Source organism: Scomber scombrus, chromosome 18 (assembly GCF_963691925.1).
Source record: "Scomber scombrus chromosome 18, fScoSco1.1, whole genome shotgun sequence".
NCBI classification, from domain to species: domain Eukaryota; kingdom Metazoa; phylum Chordata; class Actinopteri; order Scombriformes; family Scombridae; genus Scomber; species Scomber scombrus.
The window spans coordinates 14,882,576-14,897,138 of record NC_084987.1 but is presented as its reverse complement, the minus strand read 5'-3'; the positions used below and the strand labels follow the sequence as shown (position 1 = coordinate 14,897,138).

At 40.9% G+C, this 14,563-nt stretch overlaps 1 protein-coding gene across 2 annotated transcripts in view; it reads left to right on the top strand.

The window, feature by feature from the left end:
- Nucleotides 1-14,563, top strand: part of prkcab (protein kinase C, alpha, b) — a 103,963-nt gene that overhangs the window by 64,926 nt on the left and 24,474 nt on the right. For both annotated transcript variants that reach the window (XM_062438530.1, XM_062438529.1), the window contains exons 4-5: nt 6,010-6,121; nt 8,054-8,182. In XM_062438530.1, the coding sequence (XP_062294514.1) occupies nt 6,010-6,121; nt 8,054-8,182 (241 nt within the window). The remainder of the gene's footprint in view (nt 1-6,009; nt 6,122-8,053; nt 8,183-14,563) is intronic.

Genomic DNA, 14,563 nt, shown 5'->3' with positions numbered 1-14,563 from the left:
GCTCACACACTCACTGTTTTTAAACTAGTGCAATATGCAGTGTGTGCCCTTTATAGACAGACTGTTGCCGGTTCAGTCACGGCTGTGGGCAGTGTTTGTTTGGACTAGCCTGACAGCACTGGTTGTTTTGGAGTCACACTACCAGGAAAGAATAATCTCAGCTAAAAGAATCCCTGGTCTTTTTCTTATTCAACCTTGCAGCTGAACTTTAGCCTCGAGGAAAAAAGGAACATTTCTTCCTCATATGTGTCTGGCTTTGAGATTGCTCCAGAAGATGTATACTGTAGCGCTGTTCATCTCTTTGTTTGTTTTCTTTCATCTACACTACCTTCCTAGTGGTAGTGTTGTTGCCTTTTCTCAAACGCACACATGCTTAATTTTAGCAAGCCACAGAGTGATTTACCCTCTACTTGCTTTCCTTCTTCTCTCCACTGTTTGCTTTCTCTCCACTCATTTTCAAACCAATTATCACCATAGCAACTGTACAGTTGTTCACTTTGCCCCCCCCCCCCCCAAGCCCCACATCCAGACACATACACACACACACACACACACACACACACACACACACAGCATCACTTTAATTTTTTTATAAAATTGTAGTTTCAGTGTTTTCTTGTTTGCTGATGTTTTTGAAAGATTTAATTCCTCACGGACATTTTCGGGGACCATTTTGCTATTATCTAACATGTGTTTGTGCAGCACATAAATATTTCAAGTGTTTTGTAAAACAACAAATACAAAGAAAAAAATCTCTGATTGAGCTTCACAAAAACAAATCTCGAAAAACAAATCAGTCCTCAAATCTGTTGGTATCATTATAATAAAGTAAAAATATATAAAGTTCCTGAAGTGAGGATTGAGCATGTTTAACCTTCGTGTCGTCCTCCCGGGTCAAATTGACCCCGTCTGTTTTGACTGTTCCTTCTTTCCTTCCTCCCTTCCTCCCTCCCTCCTTCCTTCCTTCCTTCCTTCCTTCCTTCCTTCCTTCCTTTCCCTCCTTCCTTCATTTCCTTCCTCCCTTCCTCCCTCCTTCTCTCTTTCTTTCCTCCCCCTACCTTCCTCCCTTCCTTCTTTCCTCTGTCCTTCTTTCCTTCCTTCCTCCCTTCCTCTTTTCCTTTCTCCCTCCCTCCTACCTTCCTTCTTTCCTTCTTTCCTCTCTCCTACCTTCCTTTCCTTCCTCCCTTCCTTCCTCCTTTCTTCCTTCCTTCCTTCCTTCCTTCCTTCCCTCCTTCCTTCCCTCCTCCCTCCTTTCCTTCTTTCTTCCTCCCTTCCTCCTTTCCTTCATCCCTTCCATCTTTCTTTCCTTCCTTCCTTCCTTCCTTCCTTCCTTCCTTCCTTCCTTCCTTCCTTCATTCTTCCCTTCCTTCCTTGATTCGAGGACAACAGGAGGGTTAAATTCAGAAAATTCTCTTCTACTCTTCCCTGTGCAAGATGAGAATCACTGTGCTGTGTGTTGAGATCAGAGCTCAAGTTTTTCTCTGCTGGACCACTTCAACCTTCTAAGCTGCTCAGGAGCGTCGATCTTAACATGCAGATTAGTCAAATTTAAGGGACTCCTTTTCTAAGTAGATTTATATGAAACACCACTTTCCATACAAGAGGTTATGTTCTGCATGTGGGTGATCAAATGCATTCATTTATCACACACATTGAATAAAATATTCAGATTCAAGATGAGTTTTTATGAGCCTAGAGTTACATCAAATTGGTGAACATTTCTGAATACATTCACCAATTTCAGTATCCTTTCATGCATATTTCAGCCTGATATTTTTCTATCTTTTGATCTTGACTGATTTTCCCAAATCTTTCTTAGCAGCTTTAAAGCTTTAAAGGTCATTCGTCTAATGCAGGGCTGAAACTTTTGATGAATAATCTGCCATTTATTTTCTGGATTTTTTTTAGCTGATGAAATGTTAAAAATTTGTGTCAAAAAAAGCATTTCTCAGAACCCATGGAAATGTATTCAATTTGCTTGTTATTTCAACACTCCGAAATCCCAAGATATTGATTTTGTTGTCATGTACAGCAAAGAAAAAAAACAAATTGTCTCATTTAAGGAGCTGGAACCAGAAGGAATTGTGGCATATTTGCCTCAGAAATATCTTTTTGACTGATCATCAAAATTGTCTTTTAACTGATGAATCGACTAATCATCGCAGCTCTAGTCTTATTCCGGGCTCACACCACATGATATTAACCTGATAATGCCTGAACTGACAGATGTGGGGTGTTTTAAAAAAAAAAAAAGTGTTTATTTGTTTATTTGCCTTCTCATCTAGTATGACAACTTGTATGACCAATGACGAATGAATGCTAAACTTCATTTCAGCGATTCATAACCAACTATCACTCTCGAGTTAGGATCTTTATATCTAATGAATCACACCTGTGTCACTGTGTACATAGTGGATGATAGTAAGTTCCAACGTGTAGTCTGCATTTTCTCTCAGCCAAGTCGCAGCAAGAATCGATAGCTCTGTGATCACTTAGTCAGATTACACTGGTTCTTGTCTTTTTCCCTTTACACCAGAGCACAGCGGCCTGAAAATCTGTAGAAATTCCTTAGGGACACTTTCGCTGAACATGAAGATCCTCTGGTTTCTCTAACGACCAGGTTAGATGAATCGTATCACATTAAATGCTCAAACATGGATAATGATCACAGGCTGAATAATGCTTTTGCTTATGAAGCCTTAAAAGAGGAAAATTACACTTTCAGCTGTCAGCTCAATTTGAAGCAGATATGAAGGTAGCTCAGAAGGATGGATTAACCCCAAACATGAATCACATTAGCCTCTCCATTCTCCCCTTCACTTTTATGGCGATCATTTCTAATTACCAATTAGATATTGTTACCTCCGGTGACGATGTGCCTGTTGATGCCTGACTATAATTAGACAGACCCGTGTTTGACTCATTGTCACTCTGCTCTCATCATCCACTTCCTCCTCTTCTGCTTGATGTAGCCCTCGTTACGCTCTGAGGAATTCAGCAGCAGCATCATCTCGCCTCACTTCAACCAGCTTCCCCCCCGGTTTTGCCTCAGCAGCTCTGTCTTTTAGCATTGGCCCGCTCACATCTTTCCCTGCCACCGCATGATGTCCAATATGAAAAGGGCTGAGAGGGTGTTTGTTTGATAGATACAAACTGAAATGATGACTTATCAAGCTGGTTGTAATTTCAAGTTTTAGGTGTGCCAGTCTCCACTTCTGCTTCTGTTCACAATTGATTTATTTGACATTTTTTAAATTTATTTCCCAATGCTTCAGCTTCATGACTCACCTGTTATAGACTGTAGATGTTTGTCCATCTGTTGATGATTGAGTCATGTATTCATTCTTGTCATAGCTGGTTCAGCAACAATAAAGACAGATCACCTGGGACAAGAATTATCTGCCTGTGAAGAGACTGTTATTAACATTTCTCATTGTGGATGGCTCAAAGGGTTTTAATTCTTAATTAACATTCATAATAAACACTTGAATAAGCTTTCATGACAACTTCAAAGACATGTTTTTTGTAGGACATTATGGCACTGTGCTGAATTTTGACTTTATGCAACGCAGGCCCGGTTACTGTTCGGAGAAATCAAAAATGTCCACAAACATTTTTTCATTTGAGCAAACAGTCGATGTTAATGTGGCAGCGTAGGCCATGATGAAAGCTGCCAATATTACTGCCTCTCTAAGTGTTTGTACATTTAAATATTATGCATATTATTGTGGTAGAAAACCTTCATTGTGTTGTTGCAGTTTCACATGATTCTTTATATTTTCGTGGGTCTAAGCCTGACTTTAAGCACATAAGACTTGTTTAGACTTTGCCAGAGATGTATGGTCATTTTAAAGTCTCTGCTCTGTGTTGTGTCTTCCAGTAACAGGCTCAGAGTGACTGTGAGTGGAAACCCTGCCATTTCAGTTTTACCCGTGGCTCCCCAGAGGAGGGAGCACAAAGAAACAGTGACGCAGGGTGAAAAAGAGAAAACATATAAAGGGAGATGAGAGAAAGAGAGGGGGAGAGAAAAGAAGGCTTGCCATAAAAGTGAGGAACATCCAGGGCTCGCTGTCCAGAGACTTGGAGGAAAAGGGAGTGAGGCAGATAAAGTCAAAGAGAGAGAAAGAAATGAAGAGAAGGGAGATACTATCTTCTCTGGTCCCTGATGTCTGCTGTTTTCAGTCAGCAAGTCTCTTTTAAGATAAATCCAATGTTCCCACAATTGAAAAGTTGAAAAGACTGACTGTTCGTGCAGTCAGGGGGCGAAAATGAGTTGCAGGAGGAGGGAGACCCAGGAGAGAAGACTCAGGACACAAGGGGCATGTCCACAACGCCATCTGTTTTGTTTTTTTTCTTCTGTCTCAAGATGTGCCTCCAGGAAAGGCCGAAGGAAAGGAGCAAAAATAGCACTCTTACTCAAAGGACAACATGCTAATTAGATTTTTTCCGGGACCCTAACGCTACTGACTCATTTCCCTGCCAATCACACCCTAACTACTCAACAACTTCCAGACTCCCCCTCCACGTCTCTCTGTTGTCATCACCTTCTCACTCCTCTCCTTCTTCTGTCATCATGTTGTTTGCTTGATTTAGCCTGTTTGTGGAAAAATGGGCGCTTTTCAATGATGTGGGCCCACTTACTCAGTCAGTGGTCTGTATAATTACACATGCAGCCATTCTGACACATTTCAGCGTGATGGAGGCGACGCTGGTGGGGGTTTATCCACCCTCATTTGCAGGGCTTTAATTACAGCGATGTTTGTTTTGTGGTGATTGTAGAAATTAGCTAACCTCAACTATCACAATACTGACTGGAAAATATATGAAATGATTAACAACAAAAAGTGATTTGGCAGTGTTTCGAATCATTTTTTGATAATGTCTATCTAGTTTTGACTGTCCTGCCAGTTCATTTGTATGAGATTTCTTGGAAACCTATCAAAGCATCAATCCCCAATTGCTCATTAGTGCAATTTTTACTCAGCATTAGCGCCAGATGTTGTGGCCAAGATAAACAGTTGCTCTGTCAGACTGTTCCTGGCGCCGTACGATTGCTGTACGTTGTGTATTTTTGCCTTAAAATCATTTGAGGGGTGAAACAGGGAGGATGCTGGGAAGGCTTCCAGGATGATAGGATGGAGAGAACTGACACTAAGCATGAAACACTCGAACCTTACACGTTCCCACACACTCCTTCCCATCTGGATAATTCTTTCTTTCTTTTCTTTTGTCAGTCTCATTCATCGATGATATGATGAATATGATGAATATTATTCATAGTGTGATTTGCATATAATATAGCTAAAACTCAGCTCCCCTACATAGCTCTTTGCAATCCATTATATCATTAATCTCAAGCATTAGAGCGATGAACAGATGTTGTAAGAAAGGTCCATTTAAGTTCACTTTAACAGAAGTGTTGCAAAAAGTTGCCCTCTGAATGTTTTCCTGACGGCTTTGGCCTCAAGAAGTGAAACATCTTTACCTAACATTGAAGATGAAAGCTGTGGAATTTCTTAATCTTTAAGTTAATCTTGAAATTCATATATTGCATATTTAATTTGACACCTTTTCTACAAGAGAACAAAGATAACTTACAATACAGATTTTTATAGTCTACAAGTGAAATGTATCAACATCTATTGCTACACAAAGTTGTCATTATAAGCACTATAGCATGCTAACATGTCATAGCTCAGTGCCAAATTTGCCAGTGTTAGCGTTTAGCTGTCTTCGTATATAGCTTTACAGAACCATCAGCATGACTGTAGACTCTTAGTCTTGTTTTCTCTACCCTTCTGGTGATGTTTATGTTTATTTTATGACCCAGCAGTGATTTAATTAACATATTGCAATGTCAGATTTGAATATTACCTTTGCTTGTGCCTTGATAAACTAAGCGTGAAAATAACAATGGAGAAAAGTTTCAGGATAATAAAATTCAATCTACCATCAGTTTCCTAACATATTTTATATATTTTATGATGATGTCTCTTTTTGTTTGCACAGGACCCCAGAAGCAAGCACAAGTTCAAGATCCACACATATGGCAGTCCCACCTTCTGCGACCACTGCGGTTCGCTGCTGTACGGGCTCATCCACCAGGGGATGAAATGTGACAGTGAGTACACACCCTTGTATGTCGGTGTGTGTGGGTGTGTGTGTCAGTGTGTGTGTGTGTGTGTGTGTACGTACGTGTATGCTGCGCTGGTTTCCGTCCTACAGTCGACCCTAATGAGAACAGATGGGAATAGACTGTTACTGTACTGCACTCAGCCACATCTGCAGCCCAGGCAGAATTCACTGTCCCGCCCTGCGCTCCCATTCTTTCCGCCCACACTCCTCTATCAACTCTTCCCTTAGCACGTACGACCTCATCCTGCGCTGTATCTTCCTCATTTTGATTTGCCTTTTTCTTTCTTCTTTGCTTTCCTTGTTCTTCTCCTTCTACTCCTACTCCTACTCCTCAACATGCTTTCTTTTCTCATTTGCATCCCTCACTGTACCATGTCCCCACCCTCCCCTCCTGTTTCCAAGTCGCCCCCGTCCATCACCCTCCCTCCCTCTCCCCTCTCTTACTCTGTCCATCCATCTGTGGGTCTCGGGCGGCGGCCTCATCGCAGATGGTAATGGGAGCACACCAGAACAAATTGGTGCGGGGAGGCCATCGCTATTACGAGTTGCTTCCACCGTCTCCCGTCTATCCTTGTCTCCTCCCAGCATGTCAGCTTGACGAGCCTGCCAAGCGGAGGGAGGAAGGGACAGAGAGAGAGCGGGAGAGATGGATGGTTGGATGGAGGAGAGGAAAAGGGCAGGAGGAGGGAAGCAGAGGGCAGAAAATACAGCAGGGGGAGGAGGTTAGAGAGAAAGTTAGAGGGCAGAAAAGGGACAGCGGAGGAAACGAGGGGGAAGAGGGGAACAAATGTTCTCTCTTCCCTCTGGTCCCTCATCTGTTTGCCTTTGTTGAAGCGTGTGTGTGTGTGTGTGTGTGTGTGTGTGTGTGTGTGTGTGTGTGTGTGTGTGTGTGTGTGTGTGTGTGTGTGTGTGTGTGTGTGTTAGAGCACAGGAAAGGGTCGCAAGAGAATTATTTCTTTTAGCCTCTTTCTCATGTCACGGTTAAAGCATAATGAATATTAACATATTATTTCTCATCATCAGCCCTCCTGTTAAAGAGGATATTTCCAAGGCAAATTTACCTAGAGACTATTGTTAGATAGTCCTTTACTCTCCATGTAAAAGAGCTCCATTTGCACTAAAACATTCCACAATATCTAATCTCTCACCGGATGCTGCCAGTCCACAGTATGTCTGTCGGATCTGTATACAGTAATGATACCATTGCTAAGTTAATGTGGTAATGTTTTAGTGTACATCACACATTTGAGACAGGCGGTGGCTATTTTCATTGTAGCTCTTGCCACATTGGGTTTAACATGTATGTTTGCAGATAGGAAAACTTCAGCAAACTTTAAAGACGTAAGTTTCAGACAAAATTACTAGGGGTTCATTGAATATTCAAGTTGAAAGTTAAGTTGAGTACAAAACCACAATTCCCTATCCGCTCTGTTTGGTGTTGAATAGCTTTTTCTAAGTACCTGTTTAGTTTATTTTTTTATACATTCTTTTTTTAATTTTTTGTCAAGCCTGAAGTAAGTCATTTATATCTACTATGTGTTGATTGAAACATGCTCCAAAGCATTTTAAAGTAAGATGGGTTGTCAAAGGCTTCTGTGACCCAGAATAATTGAGCAGCCAGGCAGCACTACAGAGATAACATGCAGGACTCCATGTGCAAAATGATTCAGAGAAAAGCTAAAAATCTGGTCAACAGTGTTTATTTCCTCATGTGTGCACACAACAAAATGTTTTCTATATTACTGTTGAATGTCTTGTCGTTAGTGTGACTCTAGAAGTCCTTTCTTCTCTCTATTTATAAGTACAGGCCATTTATTTGTCTGTGTATCTTATCCTCAGTGTGCGTGTTAAACCACAGTTTCAGTTACAGTTTCCTCAACACTCTCTATGTTCCCCTCTGCTTCCCTTCTCCGTCTAGCCTGCGACATGAACGTGCACAAGCAGTGTGTGGTCAACGTGCCAAGCCTGTGTGGGATGGACCACACGGAGCGCCGGGGTCGCCTCTTCCTCAAGATCGAGGTCAGCGGGGACAGGCTACACGTCACAGGTTGGTCTTAACTCCCAATCAGTGAGTCTTAAGAGTGACAAGAGCAAGCGGCTCCCAGGTGTGACTGAAGACATCTCTGGGTTTGTTCATATATTTAACTTTGGGCGTCTTTGAGTATCTCAGTTAATGAAGTATTCAGAAAAATGTGTTTATTTATGCTGAGCCAGTTATTTTACTAGAAAGAGTGGAGACTCTTCTCTATTAGCGCAGGTTTGCCAATGTTTTTAATTTGGATATTTAGAGTAACTGTGATTTTTTCAGATGGATAATAATAAATCTGAGTAATACTAGCTGTGCGATTCCACACACTTCAAACTCACACAGAAGACTCTAAAAATATGTGGCATTATCCATGTCAGCATAAAAATGAAGTTGTGGCTGTCTCCGTAACCTCCGTGTCGCATGTGCGCCTATTTTCAACACCTCCAAATTATCCTGTCAGTCAAAAGCAGCACCTGGAGTGGGGAGCTGTACGGTGTTAAAACCCTTTGGCAGGGAGAGAAATGACTGCTGGGTCACATCCACAACCTTTCTTCCTCTCACACACACACACATACGCACAATCTCACAGCGATATAGCAATGCAGTGCTGGTCAGAGAATATGAATGCTGAGGCCAATAAAAGTGTTTCTAACTCAGTGGGGATGAAACAGGAATAACCTCCAACTACAGTACAACAAGGATAGAGTGGCAGATGCGATTGATTCGGAAATGATTGTTTTCATAAAAATGTGTTTGTTTATAGTCTTCCAGATAGAAAGGAATAGGGAAGGAGAAAAAGCTGTATTCACAGTAGTCTTCCATCGTTTGATCTCTCTGTAGCTACTGCAGCATTGATTTCCACTTTATTAACTTGCCATGTGCTATGAACAACATCCAGTTATTCTGTCTGTTTGTCTCCTGAACAAGATGTGATCTACCGCACAACAAGGACTGTTACACTTTCTGTTCAAGGCCCTTGTTTGCGTCTGTCTGTGAGTTTGAGTGCACGCGTTATGTGACGACCACCGTCAGCACAAATGAGGAAATGAGGCAGAATTCTGAAAGCGGTGACAGCAGTGGTCCTGTTGACATGATTACCTCAGTCTTTTCAGTTGAGGCTAAATGGACACCAGTGAGACTGGACCGGATCACATTCATGGAGAGAGTGAGCGAGACAGCCTTTTACCATGTTAAATTGATGTGCTTTCTCCCCCTCTCTCTCTCTCTCTCTCTCTCTCTCTCTCTCTCCCTCTCCCCCCCCCCACTCGTGTTGTCCTTGATTTTATGCGCACACACACCAAAACACTCACCCGTGTTCCAGTGTTTACGAAAGTGTCGGTGCCGCTTCACATTGTGTCAAGTTCAAGGAACATTAGACGGTGCTCTCTGCAGTACCTGCTGCTGGCATATGTGGTGTCTGATTCAAATATAAACTTTAAGACTTCTATGTGTCTTTCATTCATTATAGGTTCTAACTGTCATAATTGGAGCTGTGACCAGTGATTATTTTTATTATAAATTAACCTGTTGCTTTTCATTCGATTTATCACTTAAATGGTAAATGTCCAAAAAGTATGAGAAACACAGCAATTTACCTTTTGATGTCTTCAAATTGCCGTTTTTGGCTGACAAACAGACCGAAACTCAAAGATATTCAATCAATTGTTGCAAAAGGGAGAAAAACAGCAAATATTTACATTTTGAACACTGCAACAATAATTTGGCCTTTTTGCTTGATAAATTATATGAACATTTATTCAGTTTTCAAAAATATTAATTATAATCTGTTCAGTGACTGAATGTCTTATTGTTTTAGCACTGACATTCATGTATTTTTCACTTACACAGTGATTAAAGTTTTTCAACAACACTACATTGATATATTATCACCTTTTGAATTGATCTTGTTAGCAAACAGTCATTTATTTACACATCTGGCATACAAATAGCGACATGAGCATTAATTTGGAGTTGTGTTAATTGCCACCTGACTAATTAACTGATTTGGTCTCCACCTACTCCTGAGGGAAATTTCTGACTCTTTTGCCACTAAAGGTTTCAATATGTTCACAAGCTAGTTGCTACCTTTTTCTGTCTGTTGTTTGGTGTTGGGCACACATACACTTCAGAGCCATTTTGCTAAAACAGCTGTCTGTTTCAACTGAAAACAGTAAGTTTAGAGCAGTGACAGTGAATGAAAACAGTAAAGCTGCAGGCCACAATACCAAAAGAATTAGCTAAAAATCCTAAAACTCCACATAGAGCTGAGTGTGAGTGCTTCAGAGTCAGATGAGAATTATCTGTGGGTTTGTCAATACAAACAACCACTTACTCATCTTTTGAGCCATTGTTGATATAAAATATTTCAGTTTTAAGAATATTGTCTTCATAAGGTGCAAATAGACAGAAAGTTGGCTGTACAATAAATTATTTCTATCACTTCATTATTCATGTAAAACTAAATATTTGAAATGTAAAGGAGGACAGTTCATTAAATTCCAAGGATCCAGATGACATGTAAAGGACAGAAAAAAATGAAAGTGATGGACCAGCTGAGACAAAGCAGGGGCTGCCGCTGCTGACTGACATAGAAAAGAAAGAGAAAAGATGATGAAAATCAATATTCTGAGAACAATACAGGAGGGAGAGACAGAGGAGGAAGTGGACGTCTGCAGTGTTTTGTTTGGGTTTTTGATTTGTTCCTCTCTCTCTCTCTCTCTCTCTCTCTCGCTCTCTCGCTCTCTCGCTCTCTATAATGGCAGCGGTCTGAACGGTGAAGTTGTTCTCTATCTCCCTTCTGGCTCCCTCAGCCAAGTGGTGGGCCTTTGTGGTTCACCGCACCAATGTGAACTTGATTAAATCTTTCCGGCCAAGAAAACAGACACAACTCCCAGGCTCTCTCCGTAACCACCATCCTCTCCTCTTCTTCTGCCCTTTCCCCCTTTATCTCTCCTCTCCATCCCTCCATCCACTATTGACATTTCCTGTTATCTTCTTCTGCCTGTTCCTTTGAAACCGCAGCATGTCTTCTCCCTCTCTTCATCCATTTTGCCCTCCATACCTGCTGAGCTCCTGCGCATTCATTCATGTTCCTTTTTCTCCCTCGCCTTTCTTCCTCAATAAGACATCAACATCTGTCCTTTTTCTCTTGTCCTCTCTTTTTCAACCAGCTGACTGTTGAGACTGTTGCTCAGTTGAGTGTCCTCTCCCATCTGGCTCTAATGTCTCTTCCTCACCTTCCAATTTCCATCTACATCCTCTGTCCCTTTTGCTCTTCCTCTACCTCTACAGTACGTCCACTTCTTCTCTCTTACCCTCTTTTACAGCATCCTTTCTTTCTTTTTTCCCACTGATTACCCCCTTTACCCCCTCTCAGCCCTTTCCCTGATCGTCCTCTCTTCTAGCAAAAGTGACATAAATTACCTGAGGGCATTAGCAAACGTTTATTATGGGGTTTTAAGAAAAGGCAAACATGCAAACGTCCCTCCATGACCTGCCTAGACACACACACACACACGCACAGGGCATCTGAGGATCAGACCAAAGTGAGCACACAGCGGTTTACTCAGGCTGAGATTTCCTATTGCTGACATGCTCGCCTCAGGTTCAAAGCACGGTTGAGGAAGAGGAATACATTTTTTCCTTCACTGACACAACTCATAGCACCATCAGGCCTAAAAGAATGTATAAATAAATCTTTATTATCTGAGATTCTGAAAGACTTTTAACAAATATGAGGACAACACTCATGTAATGGCAGTAGCAAACCCCATATTGCATTTATATGCAGTATGTTAACAATAGTAACACACTAAAATGAAGTGTAGAATGAATGATTGACAATAACTTTTAAAGTATTTATTAACTCATCATCTCAGCTGTAGAATTTGATTTGTTTTGATTTTGGCCAATTCTCTTTTAAGCCTTTCAATAATTAACACTTTCTCGCTTGGAAAACACAGCAAGTGCTTAATGAATTTTATTTTAGGTGTGTGTGGGTGGAATTTTAGAAAAACGCCAAAACACCACTAATGTCTTAGCTAAAACTCAGCCTTCGTTGAATTTCCCACTTCCTTGTAATGTCCACAACCAGAAATAGAAGCCTTTAAGTTAAATGTGCTTTTTCCTCCTGCTGAGTGTGTTTAGATCCCTGACACAACACAGCAGGGATCCATCTAGATCCTGTTTGGCCTTGCCGCTTTCCCCACATTTTATCAGGCATTCATTGGTTGTACATGGCATTGTTATGTAACAACAGATTTGAATTTCAAAGCCTTTGCGGGGGGGAGATTATGCTGTTAGCCTGCCGCGGCCCCACATGCACCCAGCCCATCAAGAGGGTTCTAGGTTTGGACCCATCGGCTGGCTGCAGGGCCTTTCTGTATGGAGTTTGCATGTTCTCCCTGTGCCTGCGTGGGTTCTATCCAGGCGCTCTGGCTTCCTCCTACACAATAAAACATACAGGTTAGGTTAATTGGTGACTAGAAATTGCCTGTAGGTGTGAATGTGATTGGCTGTCTGTCTCTATAGTACATGTTAGCCCTGTGATTGACTGGTAAAGAAAATGGATGGATGGATTTTTATGAAGCAGTTAAGTTAAAGTTTAGACATGTAGTGGTGATGGTTAGGGTAAGTCCCCAGTAAATTAATCTAAGTCATTATTGTTGCTGGAGAGAAACAGATTGAAACATAAATTGCCTTAATTTTTCCAGTTGAAATAAATGCAGATAATAACACTTTGCACTTTAGAGAACATTTCAGAGATATAAGACAATAAACAACCATTTTTAAAAAGAAAGGAGTTGAACTTTGTCATTAATTATCTCTAAATTGTCGAGGATCCAGGCTGTAAAAATGTCTGCTAATTGCCATTGCACTTTCTTCTTGTGTTTTTTTTGTACTTTTGTACAAAAATCAAGATATTTCAGAGTCAGCCAGTGCTGGAGAGTTGCAAAGTGGATGCTCAGTGATGGTTTTGCTCCCATAATGATGATGCACGTGTGAAAAATCTGCACAGAAGTCGAACTAAGTCTTTTATTAAGAATTAACAGATATACATAATATGTGTCTGCTTTTTCTGCCAGCATAGTGTTTGTTTTACCTCAAAAAAGTGATGAAGACAACATACACACAAACAGGAAAGTGTGCACACACAAACACACACACAGACATGCGCTCTAATCTTATTGGTAACTACCTCATAAGCAGTGAGGAGAGGGGAGGATACAGAAGGCAAGCAGCTCTTGTTGTATCTAAGCAACAACAGACAGCAGAGATGGTCCTTGATCACTGCTGATGATGATGTTTCATTGTGTGTGTGTGTGTGTGTGTGTGTGTGTGTGTGTGTGTGTGTGTGTGTGTGTGTGTGTGTGTTTGTGTGTGTGTGTGTGTGTGTGTATGTGTAAGCGAGAGAAAGAGAGACTGCACATGTGCACGAACACATAGTGTACAGTATATATAGTATCCATTCTCATCTGTTTTTACACTTGTTTGTTTGTCTGCGTGTGTTTTTGCCTAATTAGTGTGTTTACAGGCTTGTTGAAGTTGCTTCTGTGTCGTTTGGCACAAGCGTTGCCATGGAAGTGACTGATGCCTGTAACGCTGCCACAGCCAGCAGAGGGGAGGATTTAGATGAGAACGTGGGATGCTGAGATTTTCCTTGTGCATCTCATAGTTCATTATGCGTGTGTGTGTGCGTGCGTGTGTGTGTGCAAAAGACAGAGAGGGAGATTTCTGTAGCTGAGAATTTGTAGTAGATGAGGAGTGAACTATAAGGAATCAACACATTCATGAACAGGGTAAAAGCTTCTGACACTGGTTTTTTTTTCTGTCATACACACAATTCTGAATAAGACCAGCGCTGCCCTCTACTGCATGAAACTATAAGAGCATGAAAAAAATGTGATACTGGCAAGAAAAATTCTAATATTCCTCCAAAAATCAAATATTCACCTTGTTGTCCTGCAGGTTTTTTAATTCACTGTCTATCTGTAATACGTTCTGTGATATTGTTAATTCCGTCTGACTATTTTTTAAAGGATCTGAGATTTTCTTTTTTTTCATCATTTTTAAACATTTACTTTTTCCACTTTTAAGCAATATCTTGTATTATCTCAGTACATGCATGTTTTCTATCTCTTTTCTCTGCACACAGTGAATAAAGTTAAGGAATTGCAGCTTATTATTTCTTCCCTTGAGAAGAAGATATTTGTTATTGTTTGTACATTTAAAGAAACTCCCACAGACCTAAAAATAGATAAACCATCGCAGTGAACACAAAGCCTTAATATGGCTTTGGCAAAGTTTCTGTTTCAAGTTCGTTTTTGTTTTTTTCATAATTCATTATCCTTTTAAAAGTACAAACCTTATCATCACACCAGTGCCAAAAAGCAAGTAAAT